At 44.4% G+C, this 26,302-nt stretch overlaps 3 protein-coding genes across 4 annotated transcripts in view; 2 read left to right on the top strand and 1 right to left on the bottom strand.

Moving 5' to 3' along the window:
- The window catches only part of SMIM13 (small integral membrane protein 13), a 93,743-nt gene extending 91,342 nt beyond the window's left edge, over positions 1-2,401 (bottom strand). Inside the window, exon 1 of one of the 2 annotated variants that reach the window (XM_085890736.1) lies at positions 2,284-2,401. The gene's annotated coding sequence lies outside the window, so the exon portion shown is untranslated. The remainder of the gene's footprint in view (positions 1-2,283) is intronic. The other variant, XM_085890735.1, reaches the window with a different exon arrangement.
- Positions 1-24,625, top strand: part of LOC147020972 (uncharacterized) — a 39,473-nt gene extending 14,848 nt beyond the window's left edge. Inside the window, exons 12-15 of the mRNA XM_085893548.1 lie at positions 339-456; positions 2,218-2,408; positions 6,227-6,477; positions 23,883-24,625. Coding sequence (XP_085749674.1) covers positions 339-456; positions 2,218-2,408; positions 6,227-6,477; positions 23,883-24,145 — 823 coding nt within the window. The 3' untranslated portion in view covers positions 24,146-24,625. The remainder of the gene's footprint in view (positions 1-338; positions 457-2,217; positions 2,409-6,226; positions 6,478-23,882) is intronic.
- LOC147020973 (uncharacterized) lies at positions 9,002-14,816 on the top strand. Its single transcript, XM_085890731.1, has one exon. The coding sequence runs from the start codon at positions 10,024-10,026 to the stop codon at positions 11,245-11,247; it is 1,224 nt and encodes a 407-aa protein (XP_085746857.1). The 5' UTR covers positions 9,002-10,023; the 3' UTR covers positions 11,248-14,816.
- Positions 24,626-26,302: the final 1,677 nt, after the last annotated feature.

The following is a 26,302-nucleotide window of genomic DNA, read 5'->3' as shown; positions in this document are numbered from 1 at the left end:
GTTCACCGTCTACCACATTCTTTCTCAATGTTTATGTCACATGGAAGTAGCATGATCAGGAGTCGTCGGCCTTATCATCGTTCATCTTGCGTATAGTACGCTGCAATTTTGCTTCAAAATAAATAAATTGTACAACAGGTAATTGTAAAATGGCAATAGAAGAACACTGTATTTAAAATCTCTCCACCACCAAAAAATGTCTTTGCAAACCAACAAACAATTTTTTTTTTCTATTGTTGCAACAGATCTTTGTCATCGTCGTGAGTCACGTCAAATGCCAATTCATGTCGCACAGATATCCTTAAACATGTATCCTCTTTTCCCATTCCACGTCCCAGACCTTCACCTTATCAGGAACGGACAGACAGGTGTTCCACAGGCATGCGACGCGAGACCTCGCCAAACTGCAATCGAAGACCTCGCTGTTCTTGCGTACAAGACCCTCCGCTATGTGACGTACAACTCTGATGATATTTCATATAATTTTGTGAAGAGGGCAAAGATGAAAATGTCTGAACTTTAAAATCTACTCTAAATATGGGTTTGTTTTAACATCACTTGCATTAGTTAGCAAAATATTTTTTTTTATTATTATTTTTAACTTTAACCAATTTCACCGATGCAGTATTTATCAGGGCGTTTAGCATTTCCGGGTGTCAAAATACAGTACTTTAGCAAAACTTGACTGTTACGTTTACAACTTCAGACGAAGTGCACTCGTCGTGGAATTTACAAACATAAATGGAGCAGAAATACATTTGTTCAGAGATCGATTGCAATGGAATTACAAACGATTAAAATTACTCTAATAATGAAGTTGTTCGTGTCCTGACTTCACAATACTCGATCGTGGACGCAAGTTGCACACCTCGGTGCGCGCACACACGCACACCCGGCTGGTATCAGGTACTCAGACATCATCCTTATAAATAGAGTCCCATAAAGTTAAATATAAACGCAGCTTGCGGAGTGTACGTCAACACTGCGCATTAACAGCCGCAAGGTAAGGCAAGAAAACTTGAACATGGAGCATACGAGAAATGCAGATTTAAATTCAAGATCATAGAGTCAGGTGGGACACGATTTCCTTGCTGGGGAAAGACCCCTTCCTCCCCCCAACCCCCCCTCACCTGTGTACCCTTCTCGGTACAGATTACATGTTCAGTATCCTGAACATCCGCACCAGATGACTCGCTGGTTGATGGTCTAGCAGGCACTTTAAAATGGAAAGTGTTCAGTGAACTGAACACAAGGACTGAGTCGGATATATGTAAACAAGGGTGGGATATCTTACCCTTTATTTTATCAAAATGAATTTTTAAAATTATTATTTTTCACAAATTCTGTGTGTGTGTGCCTTTGTCTTGTTACATGTGGTTTATTTACAAGACATCGGTTGGTGTCATAAGCTATATTTAAGGGCCATAAAGGCAAGAGGCAGATCTTAACCAAACAACATAAAAAAAGGTCACTGTATGCTCCTGGTAGCTAAAACGGAAAGATGTAAAACTATTTATTAAAGATATTGCAGGACAAGAACAAAACTCAAATTTATATTGAAATTCACTTTGATGCAAGAGGACTGTATCACTTTAGACCACCAAAGTTTGAACCACAAGGAATCAAAAACATACCATCTCATGGTGATGGAATGTTCAACAACAAGGAGCCGAGACTCCGTACTCCTTGCTGAGTGGAGAGATTTTATCGACGGGAACGCAATATCTCCGGAGGTGCTGGAATCTATACTCGGTGGGGTATTACAGGTAGACTGTAGTATGGAGTGTGGAATCCCTCAATGGGGTACTTTCTCAGCTGCTTACTCTCAGGCATGGAGTTCCACCTGATCTCAGTAAGAGCTTTCATGGTCTTTAATGACCCATGAATAAGACCCCACAAATAACAAGGCTCACATTAGAGAACAAAACTTTTCCATAAAGGGGAAAAAACCCCTTCAGACATTTCTAAACTACAAAGGTATGGTGCCATCATAACCAACCCAATGGGTCTACCAAGAAGCGGGAAACATATCTGTTTAAGTCAGAGATCGCAGAGCCTATAATGACATGTCCAAACAATTTTAAATGTTCTTGAAACGAAAAAAAGGGGGAAATGTTTGAGTTGCCTCTATGATACGTGAAAATTTCATCGAACAATTAAATGATAGTTCTGAGCTTTGTTATCTGGACATTGAATCAAATTCAATTTTGGTAGCAGAAGTGTTCGATACCGAGAGCGCGAGGGGACATGGCAGCGAGAGAGCATGGTGCCGCATCATCGTACCTCTTGGATGAGCAAGACCAGGACCCGCCACTCTCCTTGTTTGCGTTAGAAAGGCTGTTCTGGAGTGGAGGAGCCAAGTTCCACCACTGCGACGAAGTGTACCCTGGAGTGTTCGTCGGAGACGAGTGAGATGCTATGGATACACTACGGTTGTGAAAATTACAATGTCGCACACTCACAGCAATGGTTACATCACAGTATAATCAGCCAGCAGACGTCACAAACATTACATTTACTTGCAATTGAGCCGCTGCTTTCAGTGATGTGGAATGAATGATCTATTACTATTTGTGACAGGATAACAAACTGTTAATGACGTGACAACATACGATAACCGGATCTAGTTAAAGTTAAAGTTAGTTTTGTTTAATGGTCGATAGATTAGATAATTCGAACCGTGGTGTCTGTCCACGTGATCGTACATTCGGCTGTACCCTTTCCGGAGGGCAGTTCCCGTGCTGCGTTTGAAAAGCTCCGCACGCAGGCAAAGTTCCAACATTCAAGCAGAAGAAGAGCAAGACACCAAACAAGATACATTTTAAAAGTGTAACTACAACATGGAATCGTTTTGTTTAACAGCGCGTTAACATACGACCTGAGGATCATCAGAAAGTTAAACGAACCATATCAGTGTTGTTAATAACACAAGCCTATACTGAAAGCCTTTGAACAAAGGTTGCAGTGCAAGGTGATCATTTAATGAAAGAAAAACCTACATTTAGCACTGGGACCTAAAAATAACATTTAATAATAAACTTCAAAGAGGTCCAAAAGAAACTGAAATTTAATACTCCATGGACTCGACGTAATCCGTTCGAGTTAGAGCGTCCACTCCGAGTCGAGGAGGTCGGCGTTTCAAACCCGAGCCAAGTCATTAGTTATATCAGACTTTAAAAATGGTGCGTGTTGCTTCCTTGTTTGAGGATATAGCACAGACATAGAGGGAGAGGGAGAGAGAGAGAACGGGGGGAGAAGTTTCCTTCTGTATCCATCTTGTCCACCCCGATTCCGACCCACACCCATTGTTCGTCCAAGTCTCTCTAGTTTTTTCTTCAACTCCGCTGTTGGTGATCGCCCCCCCCCCCCACTCTGCACTGTTCCTTTTGTCCTCTTGCCGTCCTGATCCATTCAGCGTTCTGGCTCTTCCATGAGGTTGGACTGTATACACAAAAACTGTCAAAGGTTGGCAACCATTGTCCAGGCTTGATGGTCGCATGGTCTCTTTCTGTGTTGAAGTTCCTTGGAAGGGAAGTCGTCTCTTACTTATTACAAACCGCGGTGTCTGTCTGTCTCCAGTCCATGGCGACCGCTTCCCACGCTGCTTTTGAAAAGCACAACATTCACTTCTGAAATGACAGGAGAACAGGCAAGAGTAGTGTTGATGCCAAATTTTATTTCACAAGAAGGATATTTTGCATTCTTCAGACAAATTCGACCTCCGCCACCTGATGCTGCGCCACCATTTCGTGGCGGGTGGTTATAAGTAGATCAGAGCTTTGGCTTTGAGTGAAACCACGAGTGCAACAAAAAAAATGAAACGATTTAAATTGATAGATTAACTTAAACTTTTCCCGCCACTGGGGACGGGTATTTTTGCTCGTAGGATCTCCCAGCTTGGCACGACTCGCACACTGGATGGAGAGTGTAGACCAATGCTGTAACTCTTGTGGAAAGGCAAAATAATACAAATTTTCGACCTTCTTTCATATGCAGCACAAGGGTGTGGGGTAGCATCAATGGCCAAGGGTGTGGCTGGGCCACTGAGTAGGGCACAAAATTGGAATTTGCTCAAAATGCTGGTGATAGCTCACCTTCTCTTCACAAAGGACACCGTGCAAATCTTTAATGTCCATTAACTGTCAGTAGATGGAACACCCAGTTTAACGTCCATCCGAGGGACAGCACACACATCGGCCATTGGTAGGATGAGGTTAGCTTAGATATGGGAGCATGCACTGGAGCAGCGTGTCGCTGCGTCCACTTTCCGTGAGTACTCCAGGGGGCCTCCATCTGACCATCCCCCTCGCAGATGCAAAGCCCATCCTCATCTCCTTGAGATGCCAATCAATCTGCTGCAACCATGAGGAACTCGGTTCTCCCATTGGCCTTCTCCACTCATGAGGCTCCCTCGCTGAGAAAATCTGGTGAGCAGGATCAGTGTCAGAAAATTTGAGCTCCATGTCCATACATCTGCAGCTGACGCTCACGGACCATGCAGGTAACAAATCTCATTTAAGTCCCTTCAGCAACTGCTCGTTGGACACAAAGTCTGACCAGCGATAGCCAAGGATTCTCCAAAGCAATCTGGTACCGAAGGAGTTAAGTCTTCATGTCAGATCCTTTGTGAAAGTCCAAGTCTCACATCCGTAGAGCAAGACCAGATGCACCAAGGAACTGAAGACTCAGGCTATCATCCTCCTGCATAGGTACCAACAGTGCCACACCCCACGATCCACAGAATCCATGACCCCCTCAGCCTGACCCAGACGTCTATTGACCTGCGGAGACATGAATATCACTGCAAAGGAATGTGAATCTCTCTGTGACCTCACCATCCTCACCACAAACAGGTACAGATAAGATGGCAGCATCCAAGATGTCATGTAAAGCCTGGATCTTAGTTTTGACCCAGGAAACCTGTAATCCCAGCAGCTCCGACTCCTCAATCAGCACCTCAAGGGCCTCTACAAGGACACCCAGTGTTTCCGCAGGGATTGACTGCATCATTTGCAAAATCAGTCAGAGATCTTGACATTCCCAAGCAATGCACCGCAGCTTCATTTCTCCAACATCTTCCCCAAAATTCAGTCCATGCATGCAAGTGTTGAAGAGTGTTGGGGGCCAGTACAAACCCCAACGACCTGCAGCAACAACTGGAAATAAGTCATGGATGGAACCTCCACACCTCTCAGCGCTCTCTGTACCAGAGTAGAGTTCAGAAATCAGATCGATCAACTTTGGTGGCATCCAGCAAAGACTGAGCATCCTCCAGAGGGCATCCTGATCCACTGAATTGAATGCTTTGCAGAGATCACCATAGGCTACAAGCAGCCCCTGCTGAAACTCTTGTCCACTTTCGGTGAGGACCCAGAGAGCAGGGATACGTTCAATCATCTACCTCTTTTGGATGGGTTTGAGGGTTGTGGAGTAGTGGCTGAAACCTCAAATCCAATCCAGGTTCCTCATGATGACTCAATCTTTGCTTTTTACTTATCCAGGTACCTCCATGGTGACTCCAATGCAGTATTTGGTCTTCTGTTTGATTTCCTCCCCTCCCCACTCTCCGATTTTCCTGTCTGTTCATTCCCTCGTTTCCTGCGTTTAAATGCCCATTGCCCCACCGTCAGTTTGCTGCCTTTTTACCCTCTGTCACTTCACTTTCGTGAGCTGAAATCTTGTGAACAAAACAAAAATCTGAATGAGTGGAACCAAAGAATTTCCAACTTTGACAATTCCAATTTTTAAAAATCGTTGCTGTTTGGTAAAACACAATTAAATATATATATATTTTCAAGTGTGGATGATATTCTTTTATGGCTGAACTGTAGCACCAAGGAGGCCCCAAATTTTGGTATAGGTACTTCATAGTCTGGGCAAAGTTTTAAACTACTACACGCTGGCCTTGACGTCCATTTTGAGGCCGCAAAAGGTTTCTATAAAAAGTGTATATTGGGATGTGGGGTCAGGCAGGGCTGCCACCGGTCCACACACCATCATGAGGCTAATAACTCCACAGCTTTTCAATGTCCAACACGTCCCTAAACCACCGCCACAGTTGGGCAGTGCCGGGTATCCCTGCTCGCAAACAATACACTGAATTTACTGGTAGGAGAGGACATACATTTCAGCCATGATGCCATGATGTTCAAAGCTGCTAGATTACACCAAATCGTCATTGTTCTTAACATATACGATCATGCGGCTCGTGCTGTGTGGATTGCAGACGCAGCGCACGAGACCGCCAAGGTTTACTGGAAGCAGGAATCACCCATGTGCTGAATGCAGCACATCCCCCAGACGTGGACAACCCCGTATCCTCACCTCAGGACAGGTATGTGCGGACGGGACCGGAATACTACCAGGGGATGGACATACAATATCACGGCGTTCCTGCAGACGATGTCCTCACGTTTGACCTGTCTCCGTACTTCGAACCAACTGCTGACTTCATCGATTGTGCTCTGAAGGCAGGAGGTACGTTCGGTGCTGACACGGCCAAAGAAGGATTAAAAACATTAAATTTTTCCATCTAATACGATATGATAATCACATCAGTGGCACCTATAAGTGAATGTTACAAGCTGTCCTCGAGGTCAGGGTTTATCTTTGACCTTTACCCATCACAACCAGCCTCGATGACATTTTGTATCGTGATTTTTACCAAGTTGTTACCCGTTTTGTAAAACAAGGTGTACACTCGTTATACCGATTTTGAAGATGTGCATGATCGGCCATAAATCCATGAATTGTAATGCTACATCACTAAATCTGGTATCAAAATGACTGGATTCATGAGGCCTGTGTTAATAATCAATACTGTAGCTGAAGTCAACAGGAAAATACAAAATAAGCCAAAAAATCGCAAAATCATGTTTTGGTTTCATTACTGAACGTGTGCATTAATTTTTAAAACGTTGCTTTCTGTGTATATATATATATATATATATATATATATATATATATATATATATATATATATATATATATATATATATATATATATATATATATATATATATACATATACATACACGAGGTCCATCTAAAAAGTAACGGGACTGACTCTACAGAAATTTTACTCCAAAAAATATCTTGAAATCACAACTTGTCCCCTTCAAAATAGTTTCCCTCCAGTCTCACACACTTGTCCATCCTCTTCTTCCACACTTCGATGCATCCCCGGAAGGCTTCGTCTGGAATCCTCCGGAGCTCCGTCGTCACGGCCCTTTTGATGGCCTCTACATCAGGAAATCGGGTCCCCTTGATCACCCCCTTGAGCTTTGGGAATAGGAAAAAAATCACAAGGAGCCAAGTCTGGCGAATACGGGGGTTGCTCCAGAGTTGGCACGTTCCTCTCCGCCAGAAACTGTCGGATGTTCAGGGCTCTGTGAGCAGGGGCATCGTCATGGTGGAGCACCCAGGCGTTGTTCTCCCACAGGTCCCTCCTCTTGTCCCGGACTGATCTCATGAGATGCCGGAGGATCTCCTTGTACACGTATTGATTCACTGTTTGACCCTGTGGTACAAAGTCGAAGTGGACAACGCCCTTGATGTCAAAAAAACGCAGAGTATCACTGAGACTTTCGACTTGGATATCCTTGCTTTCTTTGGTCTTGGTGATGCCGGACTTTTCCACTGACGACTCTGCCGTTTGGTCTCGGGATCGTATTCGAATATCCACGATTCATCGCCAGTAACAACTCGCCCGAGCAGGTCTGGATCGTCCTCGAGGCGCTCGATGACGTCTCGACAGACAGTGACTCTTTGCTGTTTCTGGTCCTCGGACAACAGCTTGGGGAACATCTTTGTGCCCACCTTGCGCATTTTGAGATTTTCAGTGATGATGCTCCAGACAGTGTCCTTGTTGATGGAAAGTTCCTCAGCAATCATCCGCACCGTGAGTCGACGATCTGCGCGTACCATCTGCTTCGCACGCTCGATGTTGTCCACCGTTCTGCTCGTTAAAGGTCTTTCAGACCGTGGATCGTCTTCAACCTCCTCCCATCCCTGTTTGAACCTCTTGTGCCATTCAAATGCACGTGTACGTGACATCGTTTCTTCCCCGTAGACTTGCTGCAGCATTGCGAAGGATTCGGAAGGTGTTTTGCCAAGATTTGCAAGAAACTTCAGATTGGCTCTCTGTTCACGACTCATAGCGCGACGACTCAGATGAGACAACGTGTAAAGCACGACCTGTAAAAAAAAAACTCACACAATGAGCGCAGTCAACCATCACCAATCATATATATTGCTGGAATGTTGTGAAAGACTGTGACGCAACCCGTTCATTCAAGTTGTGCAAGTGGAGCACACAGCAGGCTCAGTCCCGTTACTTTTTAGACGGACCTCGTATATATGTATATATCCGGCAAATGCCGACAATGTTGATATCAAACCGTTCCAAGTTCATTTCCGAACAAAATAACACCAACGAGTTGGGTAAATAATGTAACCGCTTATTAATAAACACAAAATAATGTTACCGCCATATTTTGTATGGCCGACAGAAAGTGAACAATTGCTGTCATTTGGTATTCGGTGTGTCACATTTTCGTTAAACCTGGTTAATAATGAACTGGTATTGAAATCCTTGAATGGGACCCGATACGACTCATGGTTAGATTCATTAACTGCACAGAACAAGACGTGCCTTGCCCATCCTTGCCTAATCATAGTCCGAGTCGGTGCCCTGATGATGGCGTATTACTTGTACATCGGCTATGGCGTTCCGACACGTCACTAACATTTTATTCCACACACAGGGGACACGTGCACTGGACAATTAGTCCGATTCCTCTTCATTCATCGTGGTGAATGGGTTTCGGCAGATGTCAAGCATACTCGACCATACTCGACCACCTGCTACCTTGCCAACCTTGTTCACATGTTCAAACGCCAAGTCAGTACTGATCTGATTGAATGTTTTCGATGTAGATTCCACATGTATGAACTGCAGCAATATTCTAGGCTCTGGGGGGGGGGGGGAGTTCGTGTCCATCACTCTTCGAAGGCATTGCCTTGGATTTTCTTGTTCTAGATACGACGATCTTCAAGAAAAGTCTGGGTACCACTTCCAGACCAAGTACGTTTTCTCTCCAGCCCCGGCCAAACATTTACGGTTACGCCCGGAGTTTTCGAAATTGACGATATCGGAGTTCCTGGGAAAATATCATTATCCGGCACACACGGAAATGGTTTATTTTGCTCTGGTTTGATTTTAACTAATTGTTATTAACTAATTAACTAATTACTATTGCGATTTGTTACCCTAAATCCATTACAATAACAAGAAATTGTGATATTTTAGCCAATTTTTTCAATGGAATCACATTCGGGTTGAAACGTACCTCAGTTTCCAAACAGTGCTATTACCTAACTATCGTTTCAAATGGACCCAATGAGAATCAAAACAACCTTGCAAATGTTTTATACACCAACGATTTCGATGTAAACGGGAGGAATTTATCGACAACAGTTTATTTTCAGAGGAGTCGTAGTTTTGGTCCAATAAGTGGAGCGAGCAACGTTTTGCTGGAGGCAGGTGTCTTCGGTCCCACTGTCGTTCAGAACTCTGCTCTCAATCGAGGTCACTCCAGCCGCTCCCTTCAAGGCATCCAATTACTGGCTGGATCATTCCAACGTCTTCTCTATAAAGAATTCTTCGCAGAGAAGGGCATCTTACCGTATGCATCAGAGCTTGTTATCCTCGCAAAGCTAAAGTCAAGTGTCACCAAGAAGAATATCAGCGATTCTCAGAAATATATGACAGAGTTTGCGGCCACTGCTACCAACCGATCCAATGACCTTGATCTATTTATCCAAAGCCGATCATCCAGCAATGAAAACTTCCGATACTGGGCTCAATTCCTCGACATGATGGGTGTGGTGCGAGATCTCTTGAGAGCTGATCGTGAGGGGTTATGGGAGCTCCATCTTGACGCTGTGCAGCGGTCTCTCTACCCGTTTGCTGCCTTCGATTCGTTCATGTACCTACGCTGATCCTCGGTCTACTTGGAAGATATGCGACTGCTTCCTCAAACTGCGCCATCAGTCTTCGAGAACTTCTCGAAAGGGAAGTTCTCGACCAAGGACAAACCTGGCCGCTTCACAGCAGTTGGTGGAGATCAGAAGCTGGAGCAGAGCATCAACTTATCATCGAAGTGCGGTGACGGGGTTATCGGACATGCAAAGCAAAAGGAGTATGTGGCGCAATGGGACCTCATTCATCATGAGATGATGGCAGTCAAAAATCTCCACCGTAAGTACGCCGGTGTGAGCGAGAACACTCACGAGTCCTCAAATCACCACGAGTCCTCACAGACCATCACAACTCGCAACGAATCTCACATCCAGGCCATGATACAATGTATTGAAGAGAAAGGCTCTCCCCTGTCATCGACCAACACAGCCCTTCTTCACAATTTTGTCACCAGAGGGATTATGACAGATGATATTCGCGAGGACATGATGAACTGCATCTCAAAGAGAAAGGCGAAATATATCATGTTTCGGCAAGAGCGATTTATCGACAAAACTACCAAACTGAGTGCAGTAATCCATCGTTCTAATCTAAAATCCATGAAAACGATCCGTAGTAAGCCACAGAAGACTATCAAAAAGACAATCAAGGAGCTCAACATAGCTGACAAAAACATCGAGATCGCCCGTGACCGTGGACTCACTACAGAAACTTTACTACTTTACGGTGTTGTACCCTCCCCACTCCTTTTTGACAAGGAGGTACTGATGACCAAGCCTGATAAAAGCCAACTTCTCAAAGAATTGGAGACTTCCCTAAAACCTTACGACTACGGATACAAGCATCAGAGAAACTCAAACTTCATTATAGACGTTATGGCTAATGTTCGCAAAGTTCGATTAACCAGACTGGCAACTTTCCAAGAATTAATTACGGCCTTTTCAACATTTACAGATATATACACCATGAGTTTGGGCGATGTGACTGTTTTCGATATGTACTCTGAAGACGGCTCAGTTAAGGACAGTGAGAGAATAAGGCGTACCGACACTTCGCCAATCGAGCTCAGCTGCGTCGAGCCAGGGACACCTCTGCCAAAAGAGATGGCAACCTTTTGGCCTTCAAATGGTAACAAGATTCAACTAGAAAAGCTGATCTATTCTAATCTTCGTGAAAATGAGTCTCGAGTTGTTCGACATTACCCCCACTGTGGTCGGCCAAGTGACGAGAGAAGACGAGGACTGGCATTGCATCAAGGTTCATGAGGGCACAGAGATTGTTTTAAATCATCTCCAGTCAACATTTGAGGAAGCTGATCTTCGCATCCCTCTCCATATTCTTGATGCTCTGGACTCCGGATACAGCGTGTGTGTTGTGGTCTCCAATGACACCGGCGCCGTTGTTGCTCTGTTGTATCACATGCAAGTGTTTCTGCAACACAACCTGAAGGAGTTATGGGTTCGAGCTGGTCTGGGGGATACAACTCCATATGTGCCACTTGATACACTTTTCCAGAACCTGGGTCAACAGTTATGTGCAGTCCTGCCAGCTCTTTACAGCCTTACAGGATGCGACATCACCAGCAAAGTTGGTACCAAGAAGGCTGCACTAAAGGCGGATCCCGATAGATTCCTCAAGCATTTCGCCACATCTCCATTCCTATCGGCTGCTGTAGCTCACAATGCTGAACGATATCTGGTGAAAGTGCTGAGAAGAGGAAGCGACGCTGACGATTTCGTCACCCTCAGAGCAGAGATCTTTCACTGCAGCAAAAACAGCTCTCTATACAACCTACCACCGACTAGCCAGGGCCTACATCCTCACATTCAGCGTGGGTTTTATGCCGCTTATACCATCATGCACGCCCTGGAGAACCATCTGGATCATGAAACAGAGTCTCTGAAGCCTGAAGATTATGGATATGTGTATGATCAGTGTCATCTCATGCCTGCAAGTTCTTGGAAAAAATCTCGATTTCAGCTGGTCTGTCTCCTGTACTTGCCAAAAGTGGGCCAAATCAACATGTTCATGCCAGATGTCTGGGGTTAAGTGTGGGAAGTTCTGTCGCTATAAGAAAACCTCATCCAATGCCTGCAAAAATCCCATTGTTTGTTAAGATCGGCTAATTTGCAGCATAAAATTACTGCTTGAGATTGTCGAGAATTATAATTCCCATTTATATGAAGAAATTCGTCTACCATTTATGGCTATACAATTTTAGTAACTACCGGGTACTATTCGTTATCACTCAGTAAAATTCATTTGCTGAAATTGCTGAAAATTGAAATTCCCCCATTTTGTTTGAAATGGAATTATTCGGTAAATTATGGTTATTACCTGTTTATCACTACTCCTTTTTATCAAATTGTAATTTGTAGTACTGATTAGGCGATGATAGAAATGTCTTCCTTTCTTGCTCTCTTGTGAGAACTATGCTCGCATATGATACCAAGTTTTGTCATTACATTGACTTACATCTAATCATCAGAGTTCAATATATGTATATGTCGTACTTTTCTTGTCTTAAACAGTTTCTGTAGAATATTGTACGATTTCACAACGGCCCATTTCACGGGATATTTAAGTTTCGTCCTTTGTTGCTCTCTCGTGACAACTATGATCGCATATGATAGTAATTCTTGTTATTACATTGTCTTACATTTCAGCATCAGTGTTCAATATATGATATATGTCGTACTTTGCTTGGTTTAAACAACTGTTTTAGAATATTGTATGATTCTACAACTGCGGATTTCTCGGTATATTTAAATAATGATGGTAACTCCTGCAATTTCGAGTACGTTTCATATTGGAAGTGACATTCATGAACGTTTTGAATAAATTGTGTCATTTATAAACATCTTAATGTTTTTCTCAATGTATAATTCCAGCAAGCTGTTGCATATACGCCTACAATCAGATCAGAGCTAAACCAGTCATTGTAATTTATTGAAAGAGATGAATATCGTCAACCAGCTTAATCCACAAACATTAGGGGGTAATGTCGTGTGTTTAAAGCAACGACTCATACGAAACTAACAGTTATAGATGAATTCCTCATGTTTGTATTCCTAAATTCCTTTAGAAAGTGATTGCAAACAACCTTGCAAGGTTGTTGTAATATTTATTGGTGGCATTTGAAGCGATACCTGGTAATAGTACCCCGATATAATATGGTATAGTTGAAACCAGAAGTGATGTCATAAACAATTATCGAAAGTATGTCAATTTCTGGATATTTTGTGCATTTAGTGTAACAAATCGCAATAGAAATTAGTTCAATGCACTCCAAAAATCAAACCAGAGCAAAATAAACCATTTCCGTGTGCGGGATTATGACATTTTCCCAGGAACTCCGATATCGTCAATTTGGATAACTACGGACGAAACCGTAAATGTTTGGCCGGGGCTGTAGAGAAAACGTACTTGGTCTGGAAGTGTTACCCAGACTTTTCTTGAAGGTCTTAGTATATAGAACAAGAAAATCCAAGGAAACGCCGTAGAAGAGTGATGGACACGAACTCCCCCCCAGCGCCAGGACTACAATATTATAACTATTTTCATATAATGTCTCTAGTAGAGGCTTTTGGTGACGAGGCTTCATCATCCTGCTCCATTCACTGCAGTCGATGTGCATTTTACACTTCATCTTCCAGCTGTTGCATTACTTCAGATGGGGTATCCTGCTCCTCACTGTCATCCAAGGGCTTTGCTAGTTGTTTTGATAGCCTTTAGATATGTGCATCATAAAATCCTTGGTCTTCAGCCTACGCCAGTAATTGAGGACATATGATTAAGCAAAGAGCCTCCAGTGTAAGCTTGTGCACTCAGATTGAACGATTTGGCTGACATGTTGTTACCAGATATGTTTCACCCCCCCACCCAAAAAAAAAAAAAAACTGCACTTTCTGCCCACACTTCTTGAAGACTGAAGTCTGGTAGTGCTGTCCGATAGCTTTCATGAAGTTTTTCACAATACGAAGAACGACCTTCCGCCAAACGTCTGGATTGTATACTCTACGAGCGGGGTATGCTTACACATTGGAAGCAATAATGAACCGTGCTACCCTATTGTCTCGCGTCATTCACCTGCATTTTTTTTCATTTATTTACATTTTCATTTACGGATGCTTTCCAACGGTTCTGTGATTTTTTTTTCCTGGTGTATCGGCTTCGATGTCCATCGGGCACGCACAATTTCAGCTTTCTACGTTACCCGGAAGGTCCCGATCTTTAATATCTGTCAGTGAGTGAATCAGTGGTTACAAAGAGCTTTATAGATTAGATGCTGTTATTTTGTTTGGAAATTAACTTGGGAGGTTTTGATATAAACAGTCAGCTTTTAGCATGTACAGCAGATAACAAAGATTGAGAAACTATTGTACACTTTTGGTCATGAAACCAAAAGATGATTTTGCAACATTTTGGCCTATTTTGTATTTTCCCATTAACCACAGCTCCAGTATAGATTATTCACACAGGCCTCATTAATCCAGTCATTTTGATACCACATTTGGCTATGTGGCACTACAATTCATGGATTTATGGCCGATCATGCACATCTTCAAAATTGCTGTTCCAACGAGCGTACACCTTGTTTTTCAAAACAGGTAACAATTAGGTTAGAAATAATAAAAAAAAAAAATCACAATATAAAATGTCATCGAGGCTGGTTGTGATGGGTAAAGGTCAAAGATAAACCCTGACCTGGATGAGAGATTGCAACATTTACTGGAGGTACCACTGATGTGATTTTAGAGCTTGTTTGATATTATTTTCCGAGACTATGATATCATACAGTATATTAATAAAATTTGGCAATTGTCTTTGTCTGAACCTTATAGGATCGAAAACGGCTCGGCCGATCTCGAACAAATTTTGCACACTTACTCGAGTTGCATCGTGTCACGGTCCAAAAATAAAAATAATCCCCGAGCGAGGGTGAGGAGACAACTTGCAATTTTTGCCTGTGCACATGGTTCACTGATCCGTCGGAGGAAGCGGGTATTACTCGCCAGGGCACAACATTTTTGCTCCCCAACCCCTTCCACCCTCCCCCGAAGCTGCTCCGGGAGGGAGCAGGAGTTTCTAGTTTCCTAAAAAAAAACCCAAAAATACAACAAACCCAAACCTTTCAGCACAAGGTGTACAACCACAGTTGGAAAAACAAAGATGATGTGAAAATCAAAAATAGAGGTCTCCACAAGGCAATGCCATGAAGCACAACCAAAAAGGAAGCAGTATGCAATGGTCACATGGATTTTTCACAAATTTACACATCAACACAGGTTCTTAGACGGCAAATATCAACAGTGTCTACAAAAAAAATATATTAACCAAGGAAGCACATGAATAAAATAAATTGCTTAACAGCATGTGACGACCAATGTCAATCTGTGGTCTCCATGTTTGAAGCACCTGAAGCCAAAAAGAGGCTCGTGGAAGAGCTAAACGAGAGAGGATGGCAGATGAACAGATTGATGGAGCAATGGAGGGGGAGTATTAGGGACGAAACGGGGTAGTATACGAGAGAGGTGGAGATGGAGATGATGGAGATGGAGATGATGGAGATGGAGATGATGGAGATGGAGATGATGGAGAGAGAGCTCAGGAGTGATTATGGAAAACACCATAACAGTGATGATGAACAGCAATCTTGAAGGATTGGACTGGAGACTTTGAGAAATAAAACGACAGGGAATTCGTTCCACATATGGGAGAATGAATGGAGAGAAGCATCAAGCCTTTGATTAAGGGGAATGAGCTGTAGGCTTCTGGAACAACATTTGATTGGGGGGACTGGGGAGTAGCAATTCATCAAAGTATCACATTCTACAACTAGAACGGCACTGGGTAGTGTGCGTACCTCCGCCAGGCTAAACAGTTTACGTGTTGTATCCCAATGATAGACCAGATCTGCATCCGGAATTAAACCAAAATCGAATCGGCTTGTTCTCGTCACAACCCAACTCATCCATCCAACTAGTTTTACCATATTAATCCGTCCATAACTTTTTGAGATATCGTGCTATATATCGTTTTTGGCCCGATCTCTCAATGGTGAAGAATTACTTCAAAAAATTCTCATATCCGGATCTGGATTCTCACGAAAATCGAATAAATTCGTCATCGTCACACACCCAACCTGTCCACCAATGTCGTCCGAATCCATCCATAATTTTTTGATATATTTTGCTCACAGACAAAGCGGGGTGAAAACACAACTTCAGTCCACCTTCGGTGGAGGAGGTATAATTGTTCAGAGCCTGCAGCCTCACTGGGGCTTTATTAGTTACACCTCATCTCAGGACTTCGCTCTATCTAAATAAATTTTAAAAAGCTTGAGGAACACTTTGACCAATACAACACCAAATTGTCCAATAAGGGCAGGCGTTGAGATTACACGATTCTTGGCATATTGCGAGCGAGTGTATTGACGAAGGGAGGTGGGGGGCGAGGGAGGTCCCCCCCCCCACCCTCTTTTAAAAAATCATTATTTTGGGAGGAGGGGTAAAAGGGGTGAAATGTCAATAAAATCATGCAGTCAGCAGTTCCCTCTTGCAAACATTGCCACTTTAATTTTTTTTGTTGTTGTTAATTTGAGCACAGCATCAGTCACTGTGTATTGTCAGCATGTCATGCAAAGTCAGGCCAAGTTAGATCTGTGACTTGATACAGGTACCGTGTAAACCTGCACGAACCCGTTTCATGGTCGGGTTGTCAGCGACTAAACTGTCTCCCCCACCAGGTTTTCTGGTGAGGAAGGTGTATGATAAACACCCAGTGGGATGAAAAAAGGAGCTCCTCCAACCTTTGACAGGTTTTTGGCTCACAAGGACAGCAAAACCTGTCAAAGGGTCGAGGAGCTCCTTGTGAACCAACGGCCATCCATACCGTGTGCCCAACTAGTACAGTCAAAATGTCGGATGACCTCCCACAAATTGCAACAAAAGCAAACTCAACACATTTTGATTCCTGGATATGTCCTCAGTGACAGAAAAAAAGTCCGAAGGGATCCTCCGGGGAGAAAGTCCTGAAATCATGGAAGTCTAATATGGCCGCTACCCGGCTTCGGGGAAAATGAGAAAATTGTAAAGATTGATATTTTAACATGTAAATATATGTTTTTCTGCATTCTAATTGTTTCTAGTTATGGTCAGGATATTGATATACAAGAATAATTATTAAAAAGTGAAATGTATTGAGGGTAAAATAAAAAATTATAGCTTTTTTTGTCCAAAAATGTCAATTTTTTGTCCCGAAAAGAAAAATATTTACCTGACACTGATTTTGGCTCTTGGACAAAAAAAAAAAAAGAAATGTTGAAGATACAAGATGAAATCAAGTCTATGGCAATACAATATAATTATGTAAATCATTGAAACGTGACAAAATTCACAATTCCACTCGGGGCAATCACATCTGCCTGACGAAGGTTTCGAAATGAAAATGAAAATTCGCATTAAACTCAGAAACTACATCCATTATCAACTTACTATACATGTTGAGAAAAATCAAGCGTATTAAAGTTAGAACTCGACAATGTCGTCATCATCCTCATCATTGTCACATAGAGTGTTTGTGCAGCCAGAGCCCCTGCAGTTTCCACAAGCTGGAGTGCACTCAATGTTGTGCTTCTTGCATGTGCATCTCATGGTGCTACATTCAGCCTGGCAGTTGCACCTAATGACACGTAACATCTTTTCAGGAGCTGGAGCTATTGATGTCTGAAGTGGCACAAAACCCTCGTCACACTTCTGCCAACCCCAGTCTGTCGGAAGTAGTTCATCTGCACATCCCTTCCATTCTTGGACTTGCAGATACACGCGCAGGCTGTGATACTTTGCTGCTTCTGATGTTGGTGGTAACGTCTGTGGTTGCACATGAGAGGAACTCCAAGTCCCCTTGTCCCAGTACCGCTGATACCGGAGGGTGTCCAGGGTGTCGGTTGACTTTCCGTTGTAGATTATCACCAATGTTTTTTCTCCTGCATCTGCCACATCACATACGGAAGCTGGATATGTATCAAAAATCTTGGCCTGCTCACGGAATGTGTTGTTTGCTTTGAACTTTTTGAGGGAAGCTCGCTTTCCAATCCCATGAAGACGAGATGTCGTGTCGCACCCAAGAACTGCATGTAGAAACAGTATGTGCTTGCATTTGTCTGTACCAATCATTTTCTTTGTAGCCTTGATGTTCCAGATGCGAGGCTTCTTCGTGTTCTTCTTTGGCTCGGGACAAAATAAGAGGTCATGGGATTCCAAGCTTGCATGGTAGCATAGGAGGACAAGGAGGTCTGTCATCACCAACGAACACAGTGTTGGTGACAGTAGCAGACTGCACGGCCTTCAGTACAATCAGGAGATCAGCATCCCCTGAGGCATGGTGTGTCTCACAGTTCTTCTTCTGAAGCTCTTCACTCAACATAAAAATGAATCGCTGTTTATTCTGCCTATTGGCAAGAAACTGTTCCTTCTTCATTGTGAGACGCATGTCAGCTGTAAATGTCACAGTAGTGCCAGCATTCCCTTTAGACCGTTTCTGGTGTGTCATGTCCTTCATGTTGGTACTCTCAAAACCATCAAACACGACTATGGCATCTCCTTACTTCTTCGTTACATAATCAGTGTACTGGTGGCATATGTCTCTAGATCCACGAGACCATGGAATGCGTCGAACAAGTGCCCCGCCATCCAAAACATACTGTTGCCCATCATTGGGGATATCGGCTGGGACATCGGATCCAAGAAGATCCCAGATGGCATCAGCAAAGACTGGCTTGTGTGCTTCTCGGAGCTGAAGAGAGGAATCAAAGAGGGCTGGTGGATAGCAGCACAGTTCATATTTGAAGGCCGACTCCAGTTCTTCTGCTGTCTGTGCAACAGTGATCAGTCTCTGGAGGAGGAGTTGTGGGTCAACCTGGACTTGCTCTCCATCAATCTTGACAGATGACTTCATGCCGAGGGTGACAACTTGGTCTTTCCTCTTAAAAGTGTACTCGGAAGGTGTTTTCCCATCCATAGATTTCAATATGTTGGCTCCTACAGCATGTGCTGTATCGACGTTGACGGTGGGGTGTGCATGAACTCCAGTGGCAATGTTCCTCAGACGTGGATCACTACTCAACGGATTCCGTTCCTGTAAATACTGAAGAGCTGATAGTGTGCCCTTCCAGTCACGAGATTGTCTTGCCTTGGTCATGTCCTTCTTCTGCTCTCCAGTGTTGTAGTTCACACCTGTGAGCTCCTGCATTGCGTGGTTTATTTCTGCACAGGCAGGCATTGATAGTAGCCATACCAACCGTTGTTGCTCTGTCATTCCTCGCCCTCGTGTGAGCCCCCCGCTGGTCTTCAAACTTCTTATCAGAACTTGTTCGATGATCAGATCAGATGAAAGACCTGCCCACAGGCGATCACTTCGTCGAACCACATGGAACCCCTCATAAAAACGTTGTTGGACATTGGGATGTCGAGTTTTGAGGTTGGACATCTGCTGCAGATACACCCTCGCAGATTTGGCGTACAGGTTGTGGCCCGAGGCTGCCAGGTTAGGCAGCATTTCCTGGATGACCTGTAGATGTAGTGCCCAGTTCCCAGTGCGCTCTGCCCGGATGTATTTGCGTAGAATGTCTAGCATGTCCATATACTGAACCCAGAGCCCTGAAGTTCTAGAAGATATCTTTGCAGACTCGGCATGCTTCTGAAGGTGGTCTTTGATTCGTTTCAAGAAGTCAGACTTGCATACTTCTTCCGACAGACTGGGGTTGGCAGAAGTGTGACGAGGGTTTTGTGCCACTTCAGACAACAATAGCTCCAGCTCCTGAAAAGATGTTACGTGTCATTAGGTGCAACTGCCAGGCTGAATGTAGCACCACGAGATGCACATGCAAGAAGCACAACATTGAGTGCACTCCAGCTTGTGGAAACTGCAGGGGCTCTGGCTGCACAAACACTCCATGTGACAATGATGAGGATAATGACGACATTGTCGAGTTCTAACTTTAATACGCTTGATTTTTCTCAACATGTACAGTAAGTTGATAATGGATGTGGTTTCTGAGTTTAATGCGAATTTTCATTTTCATTTCGAAACCTTCGTCAGGCAGATGTGATTGCCCCGAGTGGAATTGTGAATTTTGTCATGTTTCAATGATTTACACAATTATATTGTATTGTCATAGACTCGTTTTCATCTTGTGTCTTCGACGTTTCTTTGTTTTTTGTCCAGGAGCCAAAATCAGTATCAGGTAATTTTTTTTTTTTCGGGACAAAAAAAAAATTGACATTTTTGGACAAAAAAGCAATAATTTTTTTATTTTACACTCAATACATTTCACTTTTTTATAATTATTCTGGTATATCAATATACTGACCATAACTAGAAACAATTAGAATGCAGAAAACATATATTTACATATTAAAATATCAATCTTTACAATTTTCCCATTTTCCCCGAAGCCGGGTGGCGGCCATATTGGAGTCCCATGATTTCAGGACTTTCCCCCTGAGGATCCCTGAGGAATTTTTTCTGTCACTGGAATCAAAATCTGTTGAGTTTGCTTTTGTTGCAATTTGTGGGAGGTTGACCAAATATTTCTGCTAAAATGCCTGGACTGAACTGTGTCTGCGGTCGTTCTCCTGCAGTTGGGTTACTTCTTATGAGGAGGTTGGTGGCAGGATTTGCACTCCGGCCACCGTAAAACCCTTAATTCTGCAAAACCCACAAACGCAAAGAAAACTGAAAACCCATTCCATGGGGGTACCCTCCTGTGCCGCAACCCTTCGCATGGCAGCTCACAGGATGACGGTATTGGGGCAAAACCTTCGGGGCCCACATTCCTTGATGGGAGGAAAAGCAAGTTGTAAACCTCCCGGGTCAGATTGCAGGAGTGTGTGGCGGAGTGGTGCTGAGGTGTCATCCACCAGATGGCGGTCTTCTTGGGTTAAGCTGAGGCGGTCCCTCAGGGGTGGGGGCCTGGAATGTCCCATTCCTAAGAGAGGAAGATCACCTGTCTCTGTTATCTGAGCTCAAGCGCTTTGACATCAGTACTGCAGCACTCTCTGAGGTTCGGCGACCGGATAGTCGCGAGATAAGGGTGGGTGATTACACCTACTATTGGTCTGATCGCTCTGATGGTTACCATGCCAAAGGAGTTGCTGTTGCTGTGTCCAATAAGCTGACTCCAATGATAACTCAGGTAACACCGGTCAATGAATGTATTATGAGACTTCGGATTCGTCACTCCTTGGGTGTCATTTCCCTGGTCTCTGTTTATGATCTGACTGAAGCGAGTGATCTCACAGTGAAGGACGAATTCTATGCCATGCTCGAGTCTGTGGTTGATCAGTGCCCCAGGCGAGATACTCTTGTCTTGTCGAATTTCAATGCATCGACTGGAATTGATAGGGATGGTTATGAAACATGTGTTGGTCTTAATGGGTCTGGAACTGTGAAACAGAATAGCATCAAGTTCCTTGAATTTACATTAAGTCATGGACTGAGGGTGTCTGGTTCATGGTTTCAGCGCCCACAAGCTCATCGCTGGACTGGGTATTCCAACGTGTGGCAAAGGAGAATGACCATGTGCTTGTTGATGGTCACTGGAGGATGATCCAGAACTGCAGGGTCGACTGGACTGCTTAGTTCCTCAATATTGACCACCGACTTGTTGTAGCAACTCTGAAGTTGCACCTTAAATCCAGGAGAATGGTACCATCCCAGTCGAGGCTGGAAGTTGGCAAGCTCAAGGATGAGAGGGTAGCTGAGGAGTTTGCAAACAGGTTGATTGGAGATTTGGGGGGTCTGGTTGCAATGGGAAATCCTGAAGAGTTGTGGAGTGCCTTCAAGACCACCATCCTTGATGTTGCCAGTGGATGTCTTGGAACTCACCATTTCGTGAAGAAGAATTTTGTCTCAAGGGACACTGGAAACCATTGACCAGAGTCGCAGAGCCAGGCTGAATGGTAGAGCTGAGCTGTTCAGGGAGGTGAGGCATAAAACTGTACGTGCGCTGAGGGTGGACAAGGAGGCCTATGTGCGAGGAAACTGTGAGATGGTAGAGCATCACCTGTGGTCAAGTGATACTCATCCTGTTTATAAGGGAATTCGTGCATTGCATTCCTCCAATCCCATCAATCGGTGTACTGCAGTTGGAGAGTGGAGGGTGGTAGGCTCTTGACTGAGGAGTCCGAAGTGAAGAACTGCTGGGCTGGTAAATTTGAGCGGCTGTATTCACCTGACCCACCAGCTGTTGAGTTGGATGTCAGGGGTATTACTATCCCTATTGCGGACCCTCCAAACTGTGGTCCACCTTCGTTTGCGGAAACAGGCTGCGGTGAACCAGTTAAATGGGGTAAAGCTCCTGGGATCTGTGGCATCCATGCTGAACTTCTCAAGGCTGGTAGAAATGATGTACTCGTGTTGTTGCATGCAGTTCTGTGCCCTGCCTGGAATATAGGTATCATTATAACTGACTGGAAGAGGGGCCTTGTTGTCCCTCTCTGGAAAGGGAAGGGTGATTGCCAGGACTGCAACAACTACGGAGTGGTGACGCTGCTCTCAGTGCCGGGCAAGATCTTTACTCGGATAATTCTTAAAAGGGTTCGCCACCATCTGTTTGAGCACCAGTGCCCAGAGCAGTCAGGCTTTACACCAAAGACATCAACGATTGACCGTATGCTTGCTCTTCAGGTCCTCACCGAACGCAGACGAGAGTTTCAGCAGGGGCTGCTTGCAGGTTATGTTGATCTCTGTAAAGCGTTTGATTCAGTGAATCGGGATGCGCTCTGGAGGATTCTTGGTCTTCGTGGGGTGCCACCAAAACTAATCGATGTGATGTCTGTACTATAATCTGGAACTGAGAGTGCTGTGAGATGTGGTGGTACCATCTCTGACTTATTTTCAGTTGTTACTGAAGTTCGTCAAGGGTGTGTCCTGGATTCTGGGGAGGATGTCGGAGAGATCAAGCTGCGGTGCATCGTTTGGGAATGTCAAGATCTCTGACCTTGAATTCGCAGATGATGCAGTCATCTTTGCAGAGACTCTGGAGATCCTTTTGGGGGACCTCGAGGTGCTGAATGAGGAGTCGGAGCTGCTGGGATTACAGGTTTCCTGGGTCAAAACTAAGATCCAGGATTTCAATGACATCTTGGATGCTGCTTTCCTGTCTGTGCCTGTTTGTGGTGAGGATGTGAGGTCACAGGGAGATTCACTTTCCTTGGCAGTGATATTCATGTCTCTGCTGGCTGTGAGCCAGAGGTCAATAGACGTCTGGGTCGGGCCTGGGGAGTCATGGATTCACTGTATCATGGGGTGTGGCACTGCCAGTACCTGTGCAGGAGGACAAAAGTCTTGCTCTACGGATGTGAGACTTGGACTCTGACAAGGGATCTGAGACGGAGACTTAATTACTTTGGTACCAGGTCTCTTCGGAGAATCCTTGTAGATCGCCGGTCGGACGTTGTGTCCAATGAGCGGTTGTTGAGAGAGACTCAAATGAGATTTGTTACCTGCATCGTCCGTGAGCATCAGCTGTGGCTGGATGGACATGTAGCTCGTTTTCCTCATGCTGATCCTGCTCACCAGATTCTCTCAGTGAGGGAGTCTCATGAGTGAAGGAGGCCGATGGGCTGACCACGTGCCTCGTGGTTGCAGCAGGTTCATCAGCATCTGAATGAGATGGGGATTGGCCAGGCATCTGCCTGGGGGATGGCCAGATGGAGGCCCCTGGAGTACCTGCGGAAAGTGGTCACAGCGACATGCTGCTCTGGCGCATGCTCCCATACCTGACCTGACCTGACGTCATGTAAAGGCCGGGAGGGTTTGGTCATGTACTCGGAATATTTCTTCATATCAAGATTTGCGAGTGATATTTTTGACATCTGTTGATCTATTCCCACAGGACGGGTGCTCGTGCATTGCGTCATGGGCCGCAGCCGTTCAGCCACACTCGTCCTTGCCTTTCTGCTCCTGCGCCGATCTCTTCCGCTGGAACGTGCTGTGCGAGAGACACAGTGTCGGAGGAACTTGCGGCCAAACCGTGCATTCCTAGCACAGCTGCGTACGCTGCATACATCGCTGCAGCACCAACATCTGAGGGTAAAATCACCACAAAATGAACCAGCCCTTCTCGAGAAAAAGGCAGAGAGTTGCATTCCTCATTGAAGCTGCAGCTTTCCTCGCAAGAGTTTATGGTACACAAGTAATCAGAAATGTTTATGGAGCTTGGTCATTCCAATGTTGGTTCATTGAAGTCACAGATGGCCTCATCAATCCATATTAGCAACTTCATTTGTTTGTACTTGTTCATTGGGCTGACAGGATAGCTTAGAGGTTTACACACTTGCTTTTCAGCTGACTCGCCTTGGTTCAAATCTCGTCCCAGCGATAAACTGCCCCCATGATGTTTCACATGCAGGGAGATCAAATTGAAATTATTTGTCCACAAAAAAAATGGAACATTACACCGTCAAAACAAAGCTCACAATCTTGGGATAAAATGCTGTACAATCAATTTCCAAATGCATTTAAAAAGAATAAATGATGACAAATACAATGGCAACTACAAAGAGCAATCAGAGATTGCAGACCCTCACCAGGACTTGTTTTGTGTGGCAAATAAATGGATGGATGTACGAAATGAAAGGTCATTGATTGCAAGTGAAAGGTCTAAATGGTTTAGTTGTTAATGTCAAAAGTCTGAAGTTCTAAAGGTCGGAAAGTCTCAAGGGTCTTAAAAGGTCAAAGGGGTCGAAAAGGGTGTAATTTAAGGTCTGAAGGGTCAGAATTGTCTGACGGGATCTAAAGGGTCTGAAAATGTCCAAAAGGGGTTCAAAGGTCAAAGGGATCTACAGGGTATTAAAAGGTCTGAAAGGTGTGAAAGTCTCAAAGTCTAAAAAGGCACAAAAGATTCGAAAGGTATTGTGGGTTCTAACGGGTCGAAGAGGACCAAAAGGGTTTTTAAAGGATCTAAAGGGTGTAATAGAGTCTATATGGTGTTTATGGTCTTCAGGCTCTTAGGGGTCTAATATAATTAATACATATACAGTACTCATGCTCCACGCGGACAAAGACAGACAGACAGACTCAAATGCAATACCCTCTCCTCTGGTGAGGATAATAATACAACAAAAGCTGACAATCAAATTGCAGAGAGAGAGAGAGCAATTTAACAAACAACTACAGTGTCAACATGCCTGGTGTTGGCTTAATGGTTAGGGTGGTGGGCTTTGGATCCGAGGATCCTGAGTTCAAATCCCGCTGAGCTGTTCAATTAATACCAGGTGGGGTTTACTCGACCTGTCATCCTTCCGAGGTCGACAAAGCGAGTGCCAGCATGCTGGTATCCTGTGTCGGAGTGACGACCCGTCCAGGATTGTGCGCAATAGCCAAGGAGACTGCTTAAGCAGCACCAACGCTCTGCACAGAGTATGGTCCCAATCTCCTCCTCCAACTACAGTATCAATGAGAACTTCTTAACCTCTGACCAAACCTCGTAAAACGGATGTAGTGGGTGGATACCATTTTGCATACATCAATGTCTGCACATTCCATCACTTGGACGTTAAGCCGGAGGATCCTTCGACCAACGTTGATCGTTGGTGGACTTCAATGATGGCTCGGTACGTTTCACGTAGAGAAGACGAGTCATCGCCGGCACCCTGAACAAATGACAAATTCCTGCCCCGACTGACTGCCAAGAAGGTAACGGCAAACCACCCGGCATAAAACTCACCAAGACAGCTTTGGCAGCAATGACACTCGGTAGAGTTAGTACCACGTGGTACATCGATGACGATACATGTTCATCATGTTATGTGTTGTGAAATATGAGAAAACATTGGCTCATTGAACAGTTAAAACAAGAAAAAGACATTTTACTGCAGGTAAGAAACACACTGTACGACTCACCTCAGCGTGAGTGAATTTCTCAAAACCCGATAAAGTTCCGAGCACCTGCACATCTTGTGGATGCAAGAATCTTGTGCAGTCCCAATTGGTCAGTGATGGGAAACTTCAATAAGCAGCAACAGAACCTTTTCAGAATGTGCTGCAAACAAACAATGGAGAAACGTTACATACCCAGAGCTGCAAACACTGGAGAAAGATTTGGCAACAATTCAAGGAAATACCCTCCTCACGTGACTGCTTTGTCAGGCAGAGCACAACCTTGGATAGATTTCCAAATAAATAAAAGGATCTTCCACATCAGGTCAGGTCAGGTATGAGAGCATGCGCCGGAGCAGCGCGTCGCTGCGTCCACTTTCCGCCGCGACTCCAGGGGCCTCCGTCTGGCCATCCCCCAGGCAGATACCTGGCCAA

This window comes from Eptatretus burgeri, chromosome 8 (assembly GCF_056783735.1).
Source record: "Eptatretus burgeri isolate ZD-2024b chromosome 8, Ebu_testis_v1, whole genome shotgun sequence".
Classification (NCBI taxonomy): domain Eukaryota; kingdom Metazoa; phylum Chordata; class Myxini; order Myxiniformes; family Myxinidae; genus Eptatretus; species Eptatretus burgeri.
The sequence above is the reverse complement of the archived record's forward strand: the minus strand, read 5'-3'. Positions and strand labels throughout refer to the sequence as shown.

Bases quoted from the DNA above. Each gene is read 5' to 3' on its own strand.
- LOC147020973 (XM_085890731.1), top strand. From the start codon at position 10,024: ATGCGACTGCTTCCTCAAACTGCGCCATCAGTCTTCGAGAACTTCTCG.